This window comes from Panthera leo, chromosome A2, assembly GCF_018350215.1.
Source record: "Panthera leo isolate Ple1 chromosome A2, P.leo_Ple1_pat1.1, whole genome shotgun sequence".
NCBI lineage: Eukaryota > Metazoa > Chordata > Mammalia > Carnivora > Felidae > Panthera > Panthera leo.
Window position 1 is genome coordinate 155121892 of NC_056680.1, and position 18050 is coordinate 155139941.

An 18050-nucleotide genomic window follows, 5' to 3' on the forward strand; every position below is an offset into this window, starting at 1 on the left:
TTTACAAATTATGAAGAGTTAGATTTTTTTAAAAAGAAAGTTGATAGAAAATGACAAGATAGGCTGACAAGGGAATATTGAATAGTATCAAGAAAAAGGATTTTTTTCATACTTTTCTTTGGACCTTCCCTTATCTCTCATCTTTTGTATAGCTCCCTTAACCTGCCAGGTCTCTAAATCTGCCCTCTTCTTGCGGTGAGGTGGGTGGTGCTGGTGTGGAATAGAAAATGTTTTAGAGGAAACAGGAGAATCTTTAAGGTCATTTGTTTCTGGAGAGAAGCCTGAGATATTTAGTTAAGGTAGATCTAAAGCTACCTATTTTAACATAGAGGAGTTGTATATGAAATTAATTAATTTAGGCCATATGCAAACATGAAAGCAGTTCAATGAGAACTATGGAAATAAGACAGGACAACTTAGTTATGACCATATATTTAAGAGCCTTGAATGCAAGGCTAAGGAATTTGGCCTCCATCCCAGTGGAATTGACAAGGCAATATGAAGGGCTCAGGACTGGTTCCTATGAATGTGCCATCCAGAATTACAAAGGAATAGAAATTTGGTAATGGGGCATGTATCTTCCCATATTTTCCTCTTCCAAAATACCTGGTGTGGACTGTATGTTTGTGCCCCTCCCCCATGCCCACAAATTTATGTACTCAAACCTAACCCACTACAGGACAGTATTAGGAGATTCGACCTTTGCAAGGTTTATATGGTCATAAGGCTAGAGACCCCATGATGGGATTAGCGTCCTTATAAGAAGAGACTAGAGCCCTCTCTCTGCCAGGTGAGGACACAGTGAGAAGGCCCCTGTCTACAAGCCAGGAAGTGGGCCTGCACTGTTTCCCACTGCACCTTGATCTTGGACTTCCCAGCCTCCAGAACTATGAGAAGTTAATGTTTGTGGTTTAAGCCACCCAGTCTATGGCATTTTTGGTATAACAGCCTAAACCGACTAAGACAATATCCCTTCTTCACCTTATTACTGAGGCTGTGAACATTTTCCCCTTTCAAACCTCCTCCATCTACTCCAAGATGTCCATGCTTAGATCCCATTATATTCTTCTCCTGGATCCATACCGGATATGCACAGGAATCATGTGTTGGGACTTGTTCTCCAAACCAACTCTGTAGCCACGACTTCTATGACCTCAGTGTAATAGATCTGCTCTGTAAACTGACCTGCGTTTTCACTTTCTTTCTTCTATAGTTCAAAATAGTACATTATTTGGGCTGGGATGTGGGGGTCTGGTGGTGGAAGATGGGCAATGGGCACAGACAGATGTCTGCTATTGCAGACATCATGCCTGCAATAGCAATAAAATCCCAGGGGGAAAGCAAGAAAGATCTTAGAGAACTGGAATATATAGGTAGGTAAAATCTTGGGAAATGCAGGAAATCTGTGATTTGTACAAAAAAACAAATTCTCCATCTGGTGGTTTCCATTATCTAGCCTCACAGTTTCAGATGGACTGGAGCCAAAAAAAAAAAAAGGAGACCATAGTGTCACAGCAGTAGCAATGCTTTGGGAATAAGGGCCACTGGAGCCTCCCTGACTCTGAACTAGCTGAATGACTTTGGGCAGTTGATTTGCCCTTTCTGTACCCTGATGTCATCATCATCTGTTCAAAAATGTGATGGCAATAGTGACTTCAAAGCTTATCCATGCTTATATCTTCAATGGACCACACAGAGCCTAGCAGATAGATGATCAGTAAATTCATTTGGATCAGGTTGAATGAATACCTGTGTAACCTTTCCAATTCTATCCTCGTGTAATTGTTCAATTCTGTGCCCACTCTCTTACTCAGCAGTCAGTTTGAAGATAAAGTTCATAAATATTAAGTAAGGACAGTTCTTGGACACATGTGGTGTGGGACAAAATGTTTTTATTTAGATACTGTTTTCAGGCATAGGTGGAAGGCGAGGTTGACTAACGGGATAGGGTGTGGAGAGGTCCATGTGCTTAGTTGGCAGCGATGGTCTGCTGAATCCAGCTCACGTAGTTGCAGACCTTGGTGTAGACACCAGGTTTGCCTCTTTGAGCGCAGCCGGCACCCCAGGAGACAATGCCCTGGAGCTGGTTGTTGCAGACCACAGGGCCACCAGAGTCACCCTGAACAAGAGGAAAGAGACAATAAGAACTCTCAGTCACACCAAGTTGGGGGAAAGGCTCAAAGTTGTTTCTCCGTTACCCTGGGTCCGTTTTCCCAGGTTGCTGATTCTCCAGGAAGCATCTTCGCTTTTCCTGGGAATCCAACCCTCAATCTCTGTACTACATCCCCATCCTTTCTACCCCACCCCCCTCCTCCTAGCTCCTGCTCTTCTCTTAGTTGCAGGCAGGCAGGGCCAAGAAGAGGTGAGGACAAGTGAGTGCAATGCTGCCCAGCTAGCCCTGCTTTTTTTCCAGAAAGTTTCCTGGTACAATATACCTCCTCAGCAGGGCGCCTGGGTGTGCTGTTTGCACACCATCTTCTGTGTATCTTTTTACCCTTGACCCTAACCATTAATATCTCAAAAGGAAAATTTATCATTTATCCCAAATCTCTCCCTTGTCCCTTATAATCCATCCCAGAGACAGCTTCTCAATCTGTGTTTCAGGAAAGGGAAAATATGGTGGAAATGCCTGCGGCTTGGCCAGAAGGAGTACAGAGAAACTAACCTGGCAAGAGTCCTTTCCGCCTTCCAGGAAGCCCAGACAGATCATGTTGCTGGTGATCTGGCCTGGGTAGGCTTTACGGCAAGCACTGTCAGTTAGTATGGGAGCTTTCAGACACTGCAGGACATCGGGATAATTTTCTGTTGGGCGCAAGGGTAAAAATGGAAGAATATTACCCACAGGATTCTTGGAGATTTCTTTCCCAATCTCTCCCTCCTTCCCTACTTTGCCAGTAACTTCTATTTTGGAAGAACAACTTTTATCTGGAAAGTCTTCTGAACAGTTTTAATCAACAAGTTGTTCTCTCTGACGCTGGCATCAGTGACTCCAGATCTCAAATCTGGAGACTACCTCTTAAGCAGGTCTATACTTTAGGTGGTACCAAATCTCTCAGCCTCTGTTCTGTTTACCTCCTCGGTTTCTACTTCTTTGCACATCACAAATCACACTTCAGCTGAACATCTATCTTTATCACAGTTCATTTTTTCTTGTGTTTTCCAGCAAAGGAATCTTCCTAAGACTCCATACATCCACAAACTATCCTCTGGGAACCTTGCCTTGAGTGACAGTTCAGACTAACTGACCCCCAACATGTCTTTCACTTCTAGGATTTTCAGACTTGGTGCTTTTGTTCCAGGTGACACTCACCCCCAAAGCTCTGGACATTTCCCCAGCCAGAGATGAGGCACTGGGAACCAGAAGGTGCACAAGATCTTGGCAGAGAGATAGCAGACACTCGAGAGTTGAGGGTGGCAGGTGAGCTCAATTTAATCAGCATGATGTCGTTATCAATAGTGTTTGCATTGTATCTCGGGTGGCGGATGACCTTGGCCGAATTGATGAATTGTTCACTGCCCTCAGAGACTGCAATGTTGTGTTCTCCCAGACGCACCTGGATTCGGCTGGATTAGAGGATGCAAAGTTCTGTAAGTATCCAACTTGAGATTTTCCCCTTCCCCAGTTCCCCCCAGTCATAAGCATAAGCATGAACACCATCCCCTTCAAGTGTTCCCACACATAGGTAATTGTGCACGTAAGGCAGCCCTACCAGATACGGTCCAGGTTAGAGTAACTCTTAAGTGGGTGTCACTACCAGCCCGCCATCTTGTTAGAATAGCTAGATGCCTTTAGTTCCCATGACTGAACGGCACCAATACAATGATGGCAGGTTAGGTGGGAATTGATGAATATTATTCAGCACGTGCTATTCCTCCTCTGGTTGAGATTATCAGTTATTGTAGGGAGACATGGCAGGAATCAGAGACATGCCAGGATTTTAAGGGGGCAGAATGAGTTGTACTTATTTTTAAAATTGTACTGGAAACTTCTTTTGGGTTTTTACCTCCATATGCCATTTTTTCCTGGTTGAGCTATAATGATTGGGACTATTTATCGATTAATGCTCTTAAGCTAGTCCTAGGTATACTTCATCACTAGCTAGTTCCCCTCCTCTGTCTCTGGTACCATCATTTGGAAGGCTATCAGGGAACTCTAAGTTTAGCTGTCCATGTAAAATTCCCTCAACGCAACATACAGTGCCTGGGGAGAATGACAAGTCTTCTAGAATCTGAATGCTCACCCCTCAAGCATAACTCTCTAGTTTACCCTGATTGTGCTTTGGCAGGGCTGGGGGATGAGCTGATCTGGGAGAACAGATATGTGAGTATCAGTTACTTACGACTTGTAGCAGTGAGCCGCAGACACCACCCACAGGGAATTGATGAGGGAGCCGCCACAGAAGTGGTAGCCCGAGTTCAGGGACACCTGGTAGGGGACAGAGTTCCTCGGACAGGTGTAGCCCCCAACGATCTTGTCATCGTCATCAACGGGGAAAGCAACTGACAAGGAAAAGTTGGAAACTATCTGTTAAAAGATACATCTTGGAATTTCTACTTACCACTAAGTTTTTGTAGGTGAGCTAGAAAAAAGAAGATAATGTTTTCTTGTCACACATAATCAGGACGTGGTGATAACATAATTTTCCCATAATGTTTTTCCCAAAATCTTATTACTCTATCTATACCTTTGACACATACTCTACTTACACCATTATAAGTATCTAATTTGTAAGTTATGCTTTAAATTTGATAAATATACTGTTTTTCAACATATGTACCACACACACACACACACACACACACACACACACACACACCTTGATCAGAGACTCTTATATATTACATGCCCTGAACATTACTACCTAAGGATGTAAAGAATGCTTTTTAGGAGGGCCTGGGTGGCTCAGTCAGTTAAGCATCTGATTCTTGGTTTTGGCTCAGGTCATGATCTCATGGTTTGCAAGTTTGAGCCCTGCATCGGGCTCTGCTGCTTGGGATTCTCTCTCTTCCTCTGTCTCTTTGCCTGCCCCTCCTCTGCTCACTCACTCACTCTCTCTTTCTCTCAAAATAAATAAATAAACATTAAAAAAAGAATACTTTTTATACAAAACTTTGTTCAGCAGACATGCAAATAAATGTTCAGTGAAGCTTTGCAGTAACCATGCTTATATTGATTTATGGTGGTTGGTATAGGATACTTATTCCCATGAAGTAAAGGGAAGGAAGCTTTTAGAAGCCCCCTAAGAATGTTCTAGCCTGGAAGGAATTGGGAGTTTGTACTTTTGTTCCCCAAATTTCTCTTTTTGGTTCTTGCATAAAATTTTCATGAAATGATTTCATAGAACATTATATTTGGTTTCCCTCTCCAATCTTTCCCCTTATTCCAATTATCTTTCTAACATTTTTCAATTTATTCAGCATTGTGAAGTTTGGCCCACTGATTTATTAAGATTTCTATGGCTCCCAAAGTCTATGATTATATTATATCCACCCTATTGTTCAAATATTTTGAAGTAATTTTGGGAAAGACATTTAGAGACTGGTGTATTGAATTTATACTCATCCAATTCGGGAAAGTTTAATAGCAAGTTTTTGATGAAATTTGGTAGTATAAAGAATAGAAACAGATATTTCTCTACATCTTTTGATGATTAAATGATATGTTATTTTACACCAGAGAGATTTCATTAAGAAAGACATTGTAAAACCCAGCCCATAGCTTTTATTCATGAGAAATAAAGTATCTTTGCCTGTTAAAATCCTTTCGGTATAGAGGAGACTTTGGTTCTGACCCTCACAGCCTCTTCAATGAGCCCAAGACTAGTCATTGTTCCCGATTATTAATTCAAAATGCAACATTTCCTTATTGTTAACTATCCTTTCCTTTTCCCTCTTCCTTCATAGATTTTATCTTGACGTTCAGGGCAATTTCTGCCTCTTTATACTTTCTACACTAATTCCTCCTGCTCACTATAATCTGTCCCCAACAAGTGAGGTTTAATTATGTATAGGTATTTGTACTATGGTAGTTTCCCCTTATCCATGGTTATGGTTACCCTCGGTGAACCGCAGTCAGGAAGCAGATGATCTACTTTCTGATGTATCATCAGGAGCTCATTACTAGCCTAACACTATCTCACTATGCCTACATCATTCACTTCACTCTGTTTATCATGTAGGCATTTTATCATCTCACATCATCACAAGAAGAGTGAGTCAAGTAGAATAAGATATTTAGAGACAGAGATAGAGAGAAGAGCATGACACATAACTTCTATTACAGTATGATATGATTATTATATAATTGTTCTATTTTGTTATTAGTTATTGTTAATCCCTTACTGTACCTAATTTATAAGTTAAACTTTATCATAGGTACATACATATTGGAAAAAACCATAGCATATACAGGGTTCAGTACTATCTGCGGCTTCAGGCATCCCCTGGGGTAGATGTATCCACTGCATTCATTTATTCGTAAAGACTCACCAGCAGCTCCCAGGAGAGCAAGGAAGATGAAGGTCTTCATGGTTGCTCACTGGATTTGGACTGAGAAGTGTGATGATCGCTTTTCATCCACAGGTATTTATACCCCCAGGTTTGTCATTGACACCCATGGCCATGGGTGCCAGAAAAGTGATTTGACTGGAAACTTACAAATCCAAATTTAGAATTCAATTCTATGCCAAACTGAAGATAATCAGCATCATATTTAAACATCAGCTTTTGTCTACTTTTCCAGAAAGTTATGGAAATGGAAATAATAAACCCACCTGGTGCAATTTGTTCCCCATAATAGAAAAGTACATTGGAGCAAGGTCACAGAACGGGGCTGCAAGTGTCCCGTTTCCCAGACAAAAATCTTAAGTATTTGGTTGTCTCAAGTGTGAACTTTTATCTGAGGACTCTCTTGAACACTACCCCCCTTGATGTTTAATTAATATTGGCTCTTTCAAAGTTATATAATTTTTCTTGTGGCATCTGTGGCTTTGTATAGCCACGTTAAATTTTCATTATTAATAGGGAAGCTTGTTTCCTTGAGAAAAGAAAAAAGTGTTCTGAATTGAAACCATGATCGAGGTAAACAGGAGAATGAAAGAATAACTTACTAGAAGTTACTATGTATTTTATATCTATAAAAACTTTGCATATATTAATTTAGAAATTCTCATTACAACCCTAGAAGATACCTGTTACTATCCCCACTATACATATGGGGAAACTGAGGCACACAAAATTTACAGAGGACTTGAGCAACATCACCTAGCAAGTACACGGTAGGCTCAGGATTCCAATCCAGGAAATCTGGCTTCAGAGTCTGTGCATTTAACCACTATACAACACCTCTCCACTTAGTTCATCACAATCTTGACACCAAGATAATACAGAAATCTTGACAAATGGTAATACAATTGAAATCGATGGAGTGCTTACTATGCATCAGGCACGATGGATGGGGTTTCTATACATCAGTTCATTCAATCCTTACCAGCAGCTTTATAGGTGTTGTTATAATTTTTACCATTTTATATATGGGGACAGTGAAGCTTGGGGAAATTACATGTTTTGCTCAAAGTTTTATATTCTTGAGTGGTTAACACAGTGTTCAAACTCGAGCAGACTCATTTCAAGGATCATAAACTCTACTGTGATGCCATAAACATAACTAAGGAGAACAACCTGAACTCCACCAAATTAAAGGATGACCCTAGGGAGCAGAGAGAATTCTTAGATAAACTGAAGAAATGGGTTCCTGGAGCAGGAGTTGTCATAATTAATGAAGCATGGCAGAAGTATCCAGAATAAGTGAATCTCAGGGACCAGATTCTACTCCCACACATCTGAATGGCCTACCAGGATGTACTTCTGCTTTAGCAGATGATCGTCTCTCATGAAGTAGTTTGTTGCTTTTACGTTCAAAGTTGTGCTGATATAAAGATGATTCACTAGAAGGCAGAATTTCTCAACCCCGGCACTACTGACATTTGGGGCCAGGTAATTCTGTGTTGTGGGGAACTTCCCTGAACACTGTAGGATATTTATCAGCACCCCTGGCCTTAGTTACAAGTACCACTAGCCCCTCCTCCATGTTGTGACAACCCAAATGTCTCCAGACATTGCTAAATGTTCCCTTGGGTTCAAAATCATCCCCAGCCGGGAATGACTGATCTAAGGAGAAAAGATGGGCAAAGTAGCTTCTAAGGCCATAGCCATGGGTAAGTGATTTGAACGTTAGGACAATGTAGGCAGTAATCAACTACTGAATGAATGGCACATAAAGCAGGGGGCTGTCCCTCACTGATACCTAAAAATCATGGAAATTAAGGAGTAAGAGAAGGGCCAGGCCCAGAGTGAAAAAGGGAGAGCCTTCTCAACCCATCCAATTATCTTCCTTTCTGTCCTTTCTGATACCTCCATGGTGAAGTGTTGGAAGTTGTGTGGTTCTGAATCACCCCTGGAACTTCCCTTGAAACTCACCAGAGACCTTAGCCCATATGAAAAGCACATCATCTTCAAAGAGTTCCCACAATAGTTGGCTCATGTGCTGCTATGCTGTAGGGAGCTCTCCCTGGTGCATTCTGGGCTTTATCACTTGGACCCCTTCTCCCTGGAAGGGGAAGTGTGAGGGTTGCCAGGTAAGAGGAGTTATCTAGACTCAACTGCAAATGCCCAAATAAACACCTGAGATAAAGGAACATGGACCCATCCAGTGGCAGCATGATGACTCTTCAGTCATCTAAAGCAGTAGTGGGGATGTGGGGAAAATGCCGAGTGATGGTTTCTAGACTTCAGGTATTCCCAAATAACTCTCACATGTGGTGCATGGAAACCATGCACACAATGCCTTTAAAAAACTTAAGTTTTGATTAAAAAATTTTTTTAATGTTTATTTATTTTTGAGACAGAGAGAGACAGAGCATGAATGGGGGAGGGTCAGAGAGAGAGGGAGACACAGAATCCAAAGCAGCCTCCAGGCTCCAAGCGGTCAGCCCAGAGCCTGACACGGGGCTCAAACCCACGAACTGCGAGATCATGACCTGAGCTGAAGTCGGACGCCTAACCGACTGAGCCACCCAGGCGCCCCAAGTTTTGATTTTAAAGTAGACTTTTTTCCTGAGCCTCTTCTCAAGCATAGATGTTGATATTTCATGTGTTGGTGAATCTTTATCTAATGCACATTAAAATGAACACATGCTGTTTGATAACATAGCTCTTTAAATAACAGTGGTCATTTGTGCGCTCCCTAAAATCACGTTGAAGACTAGTTGTTTTGTATATGTGCCGCCAAAGCAGACACATGTTGAAGACTGATCCCATAGCATCAGGCAGAGGGCCGGACAAAACGAGAGTGGGAAATCCCAAGTATCACTGGTGGTCATGGCTGTGGTGGCTGCTGGGTGTGGAAAGGGTATGGAGCAGAGTAGATCTGGATATTAACTGAGAGCGCAAAGTACGCCAAGCGGAAGATACTAGAAGAATGCTCCCTATTGAAGAGGCCAGGAGAACACGGGATCAGTGTGAGGTGTCTCTCTACATGAGCGCCATGTCGATCTTTTTCTGTAAAGTGGGTGAACAGACATGAAGAAGATATCCTTGCACGATTGTGTGGGAGCTCACACCTGTAAGATACCTTTTACTCCTGAGATACTGTGCTTCAATCATCCTGTGAAGTTGGGCCCCGGAGAACTGGGTTGAAACTTCTCAGATTCAATAGATATTCTTGTCTGCGCTTTGTGTGTGCAAAACATCTGTCCTCAATAACATCGATGAATTCTTGTTTGCAATCAACAGTGGTCATGCCACAGTGTGTGGATGTGGAGGAGGTGGGGAGTCTCCTTCCTCAGTCATGTCCGTGAAAAGAGCCACGTGCCACACATTGTGTGGCAATGTCCACGTTCCTTTTGCCGGGCAGAGTGGGTTGGTACCTATACTTCTTTTCCTCACTTCAAGCACATGAAGGTCCAGAGGCATGTGTCTGTGTTTAGTGCATCTGTATTTGTCACCCCTCTTTCCCATGCACACGGCTTAGTGGCCTTGGAGGACTATCTACACTTGGGCCTGAATTAGGGGCTGGTTGGGCTCCAGCAAATATGTTGACATTTATATTGGCAGAAGCAAGACTCACCGGCCTCTGAAGGCAACTTTATGATCTTCTCTCTCACGGAGTCTGTTTTTCTTTTCGTTTAGATGCTCCAGCCACCTTCTTGGCTAACACACCTCTAGTTACTGAGGCCATTTACTGGCTCTTTAACCGTGCCAACAGGAAGGGAAATTTTTAAATAAGAATTCCTCTCCCTGAAAAAAAGATATATTAAATTACTAAAAAAAAAAAAAAAAAAAACTGAAATAAGCAATCAGGGCAACAAGAATGCAAAAAAGAACAAGGTTACAAAGTACGCTCTGTGTCATAACCCTGATGCTAACCTGACGGTCCGTGCTAAGCTCAATTTCTTTTTTTTAAAAAAATTTTTTAACGTTTATTTATTTTTGAGACAGAGAGAGACAGAGCATGAACGGGGGAGGGTCAGAGAGAGGGAGACACAGAATCCAAAACAGGCTCCAGGCTCCGTGCTATCAGCACAGAGCCCAACATGGGGCTCGAACTCACGGACCGCGAGATCGTGACCTAGCCGAAGTCGGCCACTCAACCGACTGAGCCACCCAGGCGCCCCCCTCAATTTCTAATCATTGCCATGTACAGAAAACCAGTGTTGGCAAGTAGAATGCTCTTTCTTGGTAAAGTGAACCCTGGAACCAGACAGGCTTCCTTGAGAACCCTGCTCAAGGATGGCATTAGTTTGAGGACATTTCTATTCTAGCTACATGTGATTCTCTCCATGATATTGTTTGCAGGAGTCAGCAAACATTTCCTATAAAGAGCCCAATAGTAAATGTTTTAGGCTTTGCAGCCAGTACAGTCTCTGTCACAACTAGTCTTCATTGCAGCGTGAAGGCAGCCGTATACAGTACATGTGTGGTTGAGTGCAGCTACGTTCCAGTAAACCTTCTTCATTTCCTGAAACAGGCTGCAGGTCAGACTTGAACCTGGGCCATAGTCTGTTGACCCTCTCCAGAAGAGAAGGCAGAAATGAATTAAATGCCCCACATCCAGACTTAAAATTGAATGGTGATTGTTTCAATGATCAGGTGTGGCTTGAAAGAAAACTAGTGATCTTAAGAGAATTAGCTCACTGTTGACCTTCAAGTAATGCTTTCTGGAGAAAGTAAGAAGTAGGGAATTGGGGGTTTAGGGCTAGGATATCGGAATGACAGAGAACAGGGCAAAACAAAGAAGAGAATGATAGAGACAGAAACTTGTACCAAAGGATGAGAAACAATAAAATTCTGGGAGAGAAGATTTCAATCTGGCAACAGAGTTCTGGCCTTCATTCTGCCACTAGCTTCCATTTTGGGGGGTCTTTGCACATTAACATCCTCATGTATAAAATGAACACCCACAGAAAATCAGGGGGAAATAGAAGTTAACACGATCTTCGATCCACATACAAGAGTTTTGTTAAAGTGTTAACACAACTAAATTATGTCTCTGTCAGCATTCGTTTCCCACTGCTCTGTCCTAAAGATCCTTGACTTATCTTTGAAGATCCTTGACTTACCTTTCAAACAAACCACCTGTGCCTTCATTCAGGACCACGGTCTGCTAAAATAAATAGCACTACTAGTATTTTCTTGTTTCTGGATTTACTGTCCTTCAACCTACCTCCATACTGTTTTACCAGAGTGGTCCTTCTAAAATTCAAATGGATCATGTCATTTTCCTGCTTAAATCTCTTCAATAGCTCCATATTGATGTTGGGATGCATTTAAGTTCTTGGGCATGGCATTGAAGCCTATGAACCTGGACACTCTTCACTATTTCACGCCTCTGTGCCTTTCCCACTTGCCTCCCAGTTTAACACCCACTCATTCTCTAGGTCTCTAATCAGAGAGAATCCTGATGAACCTCACCTGCACTCTCTAGCTCAAATCAGGCCTTCTTGAGTTTTCTTGTCAGCTTCTACTTTTATAACATTTACTTCCAATTATATATAAATTGTGTGAGTATCTATCCATGTAGTGTTGATCGTTTAAAATTCCTGAGGGCACAACTGATGGCTGATTTGCTTACCATTCTGCCTCAAAGCCAACATGTATCTGACACATAGTAATTGTTCAGCAAATTACTGCTGAATGGGGTTACCTCCCTCACTTCTTCACTCGCAAACTCCAATTCATCCATTAAAATTTACCTTGACATCATCTCTCCTTAGAGTTAACCTCTGACATTTATCTATGCCCACCCCTAACTCCACCCCACGCTGCCTCTGACTTGACAGATAAGTCTGTTACCTTTCTGCACTCTTTTAAAGCCTTGTGTATATTGCTATTATAACTTCTGGATTTTCTTGTAAACGTTTATTTTTTGTCTATTTCCTCAACTAGATTATGATCTCCTGAAACAAATATTTTGTATTTAAGTTCTCAGTCTGTAGCTCTGTCTCTGGCACAGAGTAGATGCTTCAGTTTCTCTTCGCCACATCAGATGCTTGGGCCCCGTCTATAGCATCCCACCAAAGGTCTTCCAGCCTCTATTGCAGAAAGGAGATCCCAGTACCTTCTCAACCATCCAGTTGGAAAGTTTTTCCTTGTGTTGAGCCAGAAGATTGTTTAGAGCTTTTAACCATTTTTTCTTAATCTTGTCCCTTGGTAATAGAAGATCAGGAGACTCATAATAAACGGTAAGTGATCAGGGGTCACAGCCAGCAGAAGATTATGGGTTTTAAATAGTAAACAGGAGAAGCAAGATAAGGCAAGTTTCGAACCCAACAGAGTTTCCCTGTCCCTATTTGTAGCAGGAGCAAATCTCAGAAGGCAACCTCAAAAGTTGCCTCATGTTACTAGAAAAATAGCATGCCAGAACTAAAAGTTGAAGCTATGTGCTAGCCTCTTTATACACAGTGAACCAGAACTGGTTCTTAGAAAAAAAATAAACTGGTACAGGACTAGATTGCTTACAGATTTGGCTTACATTCATCTCCTTCAAAAAGCCTTCTCCAACTTCGGCAATCCCCGAACAACTGTTTTTCTGCATGTCCTTCAAATGCTGCTGAACACGGATTATACCCTACCATTTTACGATTAGTGAAACGTCATACAGGAGTATTTTAGCTGCTTCATCTCACTATTGGCTCTGTCTCACCACCTAGAATATTCACACACACAAAACCAAAGACGTATACCCCATAGGTTTTGTTATTTATCATTTTATTTCCCCTTCCACACAGCACCCATTGCAATCAGGACTCTTCAGTAGAGTCACAATCAATGGCTGTTTGGTGACCAGAACATAGTAGGGGGCCAGTCCCCCTTCAGGCAGACTCTTGAATGCTGAGGGAGAGCATCAGGTTGTAGTTCTGAAGACCGGGGTCCTGGGGAGATGAGAGGGTGGCGATGAGAACATGTGCACACCTGGGGATGATTAAAGGGGCCCCCTCCCTCCTCCTTCAAGAGAGGAAATATCGAGAAGCATGTGGTGGGCCATCAGGAATCACTGCTGCTTCAGGCCAGAGGAGCTCACCTTTAAGGTGCTTTGCAAAGACTGGCAGGTGAGAAAGGGTTTTGTGGGGAAGGAAGAGAAAGAAACTGATTAACATGTGTGTATTATCTAGACATGGTGGTATTAAATATGTGCGGGTCTTTGTATATCAATTATACCTCAATGAAGCTGTTAAAAAATAAATAACGTCATAGAGAACAATATGCAGAAATTTTTTTAAAGAAATTTTTTAAAAAGATACAGCCTGTGACCTTAAAAATCTCGAACTCAGCAGGAAGACAGGTACACGCATGCCAATAATGTGTTAGTATAGGAGGGAAGAAAGGAAAAATCTCAGACTTTTAGAACAAGGAAATTGGCATTGCTTCCTGGAGAACAGGGTGGGGGGGGGGGGGGGAAGAGAAATACAAATGGTTCAGAAAAGTCCAAGCAAGTCAAGTACATGTTCACTAGCTGCAGCCATCACCCTGCTTGATCCTGACATATGTCTAGAGCATAAGGGGAGAGACAAGGCCCCGAGGCCTCCCCACACCCACCGCCAACCTGAAGTGCATCGAATTATTCCCCAAGCAATCTGTGAAGTGAAATATCTTTGCTGTCAGAGGACTAGTGCTTTGCATTGTATCTGTGCAGGAAGGAGGCCTGGTGCAGGTGACAGAGATTCTGCCAAGTGAAGAGGGTGTTCCCAAGAAAGGGGGTGTTGGCACCCAAGTGGGGTGAGGAGAGCAGCCTGGTACAGGCCGTTGAAGCCCCAGCAGGTTGAGAAGGGTGTCCATACTGGGCAGGACGTGCGCCATGTCGGGTATCAGACGCTGGACTGAGGTGAGGAGGATTCCAACGTGGAGAGGACTCTTTGGCACAGGCTGTTGGTTCCCAAGCAGGGTGAGGGGGGCGTGTGCCAGCGAGAGAAGGTTGGGGTTGCAGTGGACAATTGGGTCCATACAAGGAGACTGATCAAATACGTAAATCTGTTGAGAACAGGAGCCAGTTTTCTCAGTACTGGATAAAGGAATTGCGAATACAGAAAGAACACTAGAGTGAACCTTAGAGTACTGAAATTAGAACTGGAATTACTGGTGTAAATTTATGGCTTTTCAATACATGTACATGGATAGAGAGTTAAAGATACGTGTTAATGTGTGTGCATTCGTGTGTGTTCCCTAGGCTCTGTCCACTGATGATGTAGAAGTACTGTCCCCTCAAAAGCCGAGATCTAGTGCCCATCTCTTGTTTTCTGAACACCGTTATCCACTTAAAGGAACCAGGGCTCTTTGGAGAAATAGCTGATTCCAAGATGGGAGCAGGGAAAGCACAGGATGAGCCTAGAATATATTCTTGTGCTATACTATAAGGAAATCCTCAAATACCCATCGTCCTCAGGGCCCTGACAACAAGGCTAGTTTAAAAAGGGAAACAATACGTTCACTTCCAAATCTTTGGACAATGCTCGATAAACATTGGAAAATTATCATAACTATCCTTTAAAATAAAAATTAGTACTAATACATAAATAAACTTTAAAAGGGGGGCGTGCTCGAGTGGCTCAGTTGATTAAGCATCCAACTCTTGGTTTCGGCTCAGGTCGTGATCTCACGGTACATGGGTTCGAGCCCCACATGGGGTTCTGTGCTGACAGTACAGAGCCCACTTGGGACTTTCTCTCTCTCTCTCTCCCCCTCTCTCTGCCTCTCCCTGGCTCGCATGCTCTTTCTCTTTCTCAAAAGAAATAAACTTAAAAAAATTAGTACTGAAGCTCACCTCATGCCAGCCAAATTCATTTTTTTATCATTCCCATTTCAGCCTTGTATTGTATCCTGATGCCCTGCCCTCAATTTCTGTAAGCCGCAAGTACAAATATACCAGTGCCAACCATACCACACTGGGAAACAATTTTTTAATGGTTAGACTCACATGTGATCTCTTACCATTTTTCCATTGCATCCATGTATTCATTCATTCATTCAAGTATGTGATAATTACCTGCAAAGTGTTCAGTATTGTGATAAGGGGGCGGCGGGGGTGGGGGTGGGGGTGGGGGGAGACTCTGGAAGGTCCTAGCAGGGCAAACATCTGGTTGGAGGCTTATCCTGAACTGCTCATACTGTTTTAGAGTTAAACAGAAGGTAGGAGATCAGTATTTGAGACTCTCCCTTTATCCAGGTTTCGGAGATGAGGAAATGAGAAGGTGAGTAGATGAAATGATTTAGCCATATAAAAACCAATTATATTTTAACCTTCCGAAAAACATACACTAAACCTCTCCAAACTCAATGTTGTCTAAAAGCATATCCTGGGGCACCTGGGTAGCTCTGTCAGTTAAGTGGCCGACTTCAGCTCAGGTCATGATCTCGCAATTCAGGAGTTCAAGCCCCGCATGGGGCTCTGTGTGGACCACTCAGAGCCTGGAGCCTGCTTTGGATTCTGTGTCTCCCTCTCTCTGCTCATCCCCTGCTTACACACACACTCTCACTCTCTCTCTCTCTCTCTCTCTCAAAAATAAATAAACATTAATAAATAAATTAAAAAGTAAATAATAAAAAAGCATGTCATATTGCTCCTATGAGTCTAGAAACATTTTGAGGATGAGAATATTGCCTTTCTCGCCAATGCTTGTTGGACAAACTGAAATTCTGTGTGCTCTCTGCTCCCCTGGGCCCAGGAGTAAGGACTGGAGGCAGCAGGTGGAGAGGAGGTTAATGTGCCCCTGTGACCTCTAGGAGGAGCTGTGACTTCACCAAAATTCCCGAGGCTGGTCTGGAAGAAGGAAGGGGAATGGGAAGGAGGCTTAAGAAGGAAGCAAATGCTCTGGCAGCAGGGTTTCCTCCTGGTTCTGCTTGGGACATGGTACCTGAACAGCCTAGATGCGAAAATCTAGTCCAGGCTGCACTTCTCCAACCTCAACAGCATCGCGTCTGCGGTCCCCGTGGCCCCTGTCCCTCAGGACCTTTTGTTACTCTCCAGTGCTTCCCTGTATGTGTGGGTGCCATGTTCGGGCTCGGCACCCCAAGTAGGCGAGATGCTTTCCGGGGGCACGGCTTGCAGCATATTTCTGTCATAACCTCGTCAGCACCCACTGACGGTGCTTCCTACCCAGTTAGCATTAAATTCCTGTGTCTTAAAATGAGTGCAGCTGGCTCCAGGGAAAGGTTCTGGAAGCCAAGCAAGGTGGCCTCTGAGTTAAATCAGGATGGGGCTTGCGAGGGTTTCTCCTGGCTCCCTGAGAGGTGGTGGGGGCGGCGGGGGAGGGGGGGTACACCTGTCCAAGGGGAAGGGATGTGTGTTTGAGCGGAGGAGGTGCTGTTAAGCAGAAAGAGGAAGGAAAGACTCAGTTGTTCATTGGGGAGGGGAGGAAGCTACTGACAATGACAAAAAAAAGCAACTGCGAGAAACCTCCTCAAGGCAGAGGGGGGATGGGCCTTTCCTCCACCTAGGGACCTGCATCCAAACCCATGGTGGGGGGGCGAGGCGGGGGAGAGGAAACGTGAGCTGTAGAACCAACAGGGGCAGTGACCTCCCAAGCAAACCCTCTGTCAGGGCCACGGACACACATGCAGAAGACAGGAACCTGAGCAGAGAGTCACTGGGTCCCTTCCGTCAGACACTGCGATGAGCTGCCAGCCCCTCTGCTGTGTGGTCCTTTGTGTCCTCGGGGCAAGTGAGTCTGGGAACAGTTGGGACATCTCTGTCCTCGGGTTTCTAGCTTCTCTCATGGAGCTGCTTCCCAAGACGCTCTAAATTTGTTTTCTTGCTCCCACAGTCCCCGTGGACACTGCAGTTACCCAGACACCAAAACACCTGGTCGCAGCGACAGGGAGTAAGGGGACCCTGAAGTGCGAACAACATCTGGGACATAACGCTATGTACTGGTACAAACAGAGTGCCCAGAGGCCACCGAAGCTCATGTTTGCCTACAGCTATAAGGAACTCGCCGAAAATGACAGTGTCCCCAGTCGCTTCACACCCGAGTGCTCAGACAGCTCCCACCTGCACCTTCACGTGGCCGCCCTACAGCCAGAGGACTCCGCCGTGTATCTCTGTGCGAGCAGCGAGGACACAGCCCCGCACAGCCAACGGCTCCCCGTGCACAAACTTCCTGGGTGCAGCCGGGGAGCCGTGGGGGCGACCACGGCTCAGCTCGACATCTCCGGTGGGACCCCAGACAGACAGAAACCCCAGGCCACGACGTGCCGGTCGGTTCGCTGGATGCGGCAAGGCCCAGTTCCCTGCACAGACGCCCACAGCCTGTGGCCTGGCTCTGCCCGGGGCCAGACCGTGCCCGCGGCTGAGTGCGGGACGGAAAGGGTCCGCCTCCAGTTCCTCCGGTAGCTTCCGATCGATCGGCACGTGGCCCCGGGGACTCTTTCAGGAGACACGCTGCACTCTGGCCGCGGCGGCCCTGCCAAGCCTCCTGCCAACGCGTACCTTTCTCTGCCTGTTCCTTCCACCCAGGTGAGACCCTGGATCTCAGCCCTGGTCCCAGCTCCCGACGCGC

At 44.3% G+C, this 18050-nt stretch overlaps 1 protein-coding gene and 1 gene segment (V, D, J or C); one reads left to right on the plus strand and one right to left on the minus strand.

Moving 5' to 3' along the window:
- Positions 1 to 1915: 1915 nt before the first annotated feature.
- LOC122212906 (cationic trypsin) lies at positions 1916 to 7566 on the minus strand. Its single transcript, XM_042926889.1, has 6 exons — positions 7435 to 7566; positions 6490 to 6652; positions 4341 to 4500; positions 3311 to 3564; positions 2666 to 2802; positions 1916 to 2119 (listed from the first exon to the last, which is right to left on the minus strand). Exons 2-6 carry the CDS (start codon positions 6527 to 6529, stop codon positions 1970 to 1972), a joined length of 741 nt encoding a protein of 246 aa, XP_042782823.1. The 5' UTR covers positions 6530 to 6652; positions 7435 to 7566; the 3' UTR covers positions 1916 to 1969.
- Positions 7567 to 17039: 9473 nt separating this feature from the next.
- Positions 17040 to 17884, plus strand: LOC122213221. The segment is given in 2 exon segments: positions 17040 to 17213; positions 17316 to 17884. Coding segments are annotated over 2 exon segments (618 nt in total).
- The last annotated feature ends 166 nt before the right edge of the window (positions 17885 to 18050 follow it).

Bases quoted from the DNA above. Each gene is read 5' to 3' on its own strand.
- LOC122212906 (XM_042926889.1), bottom strand. From the start codon at position 6,529: ATGAAGACCTTCATCTTCCTTGCTCTCCTGGGAGCTGCTG. The intron at 3,565-4,340 runs GTAAGTAACTGA...CCTCTAATCCAG, and splicing joins GCGGCTCACTGCTACAAGTC to CCGAATCCAGGTGCGTCTGG. The intron at 2,120-2,665 runs GTTAGTTTCTCT...CCTCTTGTTCAG, and splicing joins GCGGAAAGGACTCTTGCCAG to GGTGACTCTGGTGGCCCTGT.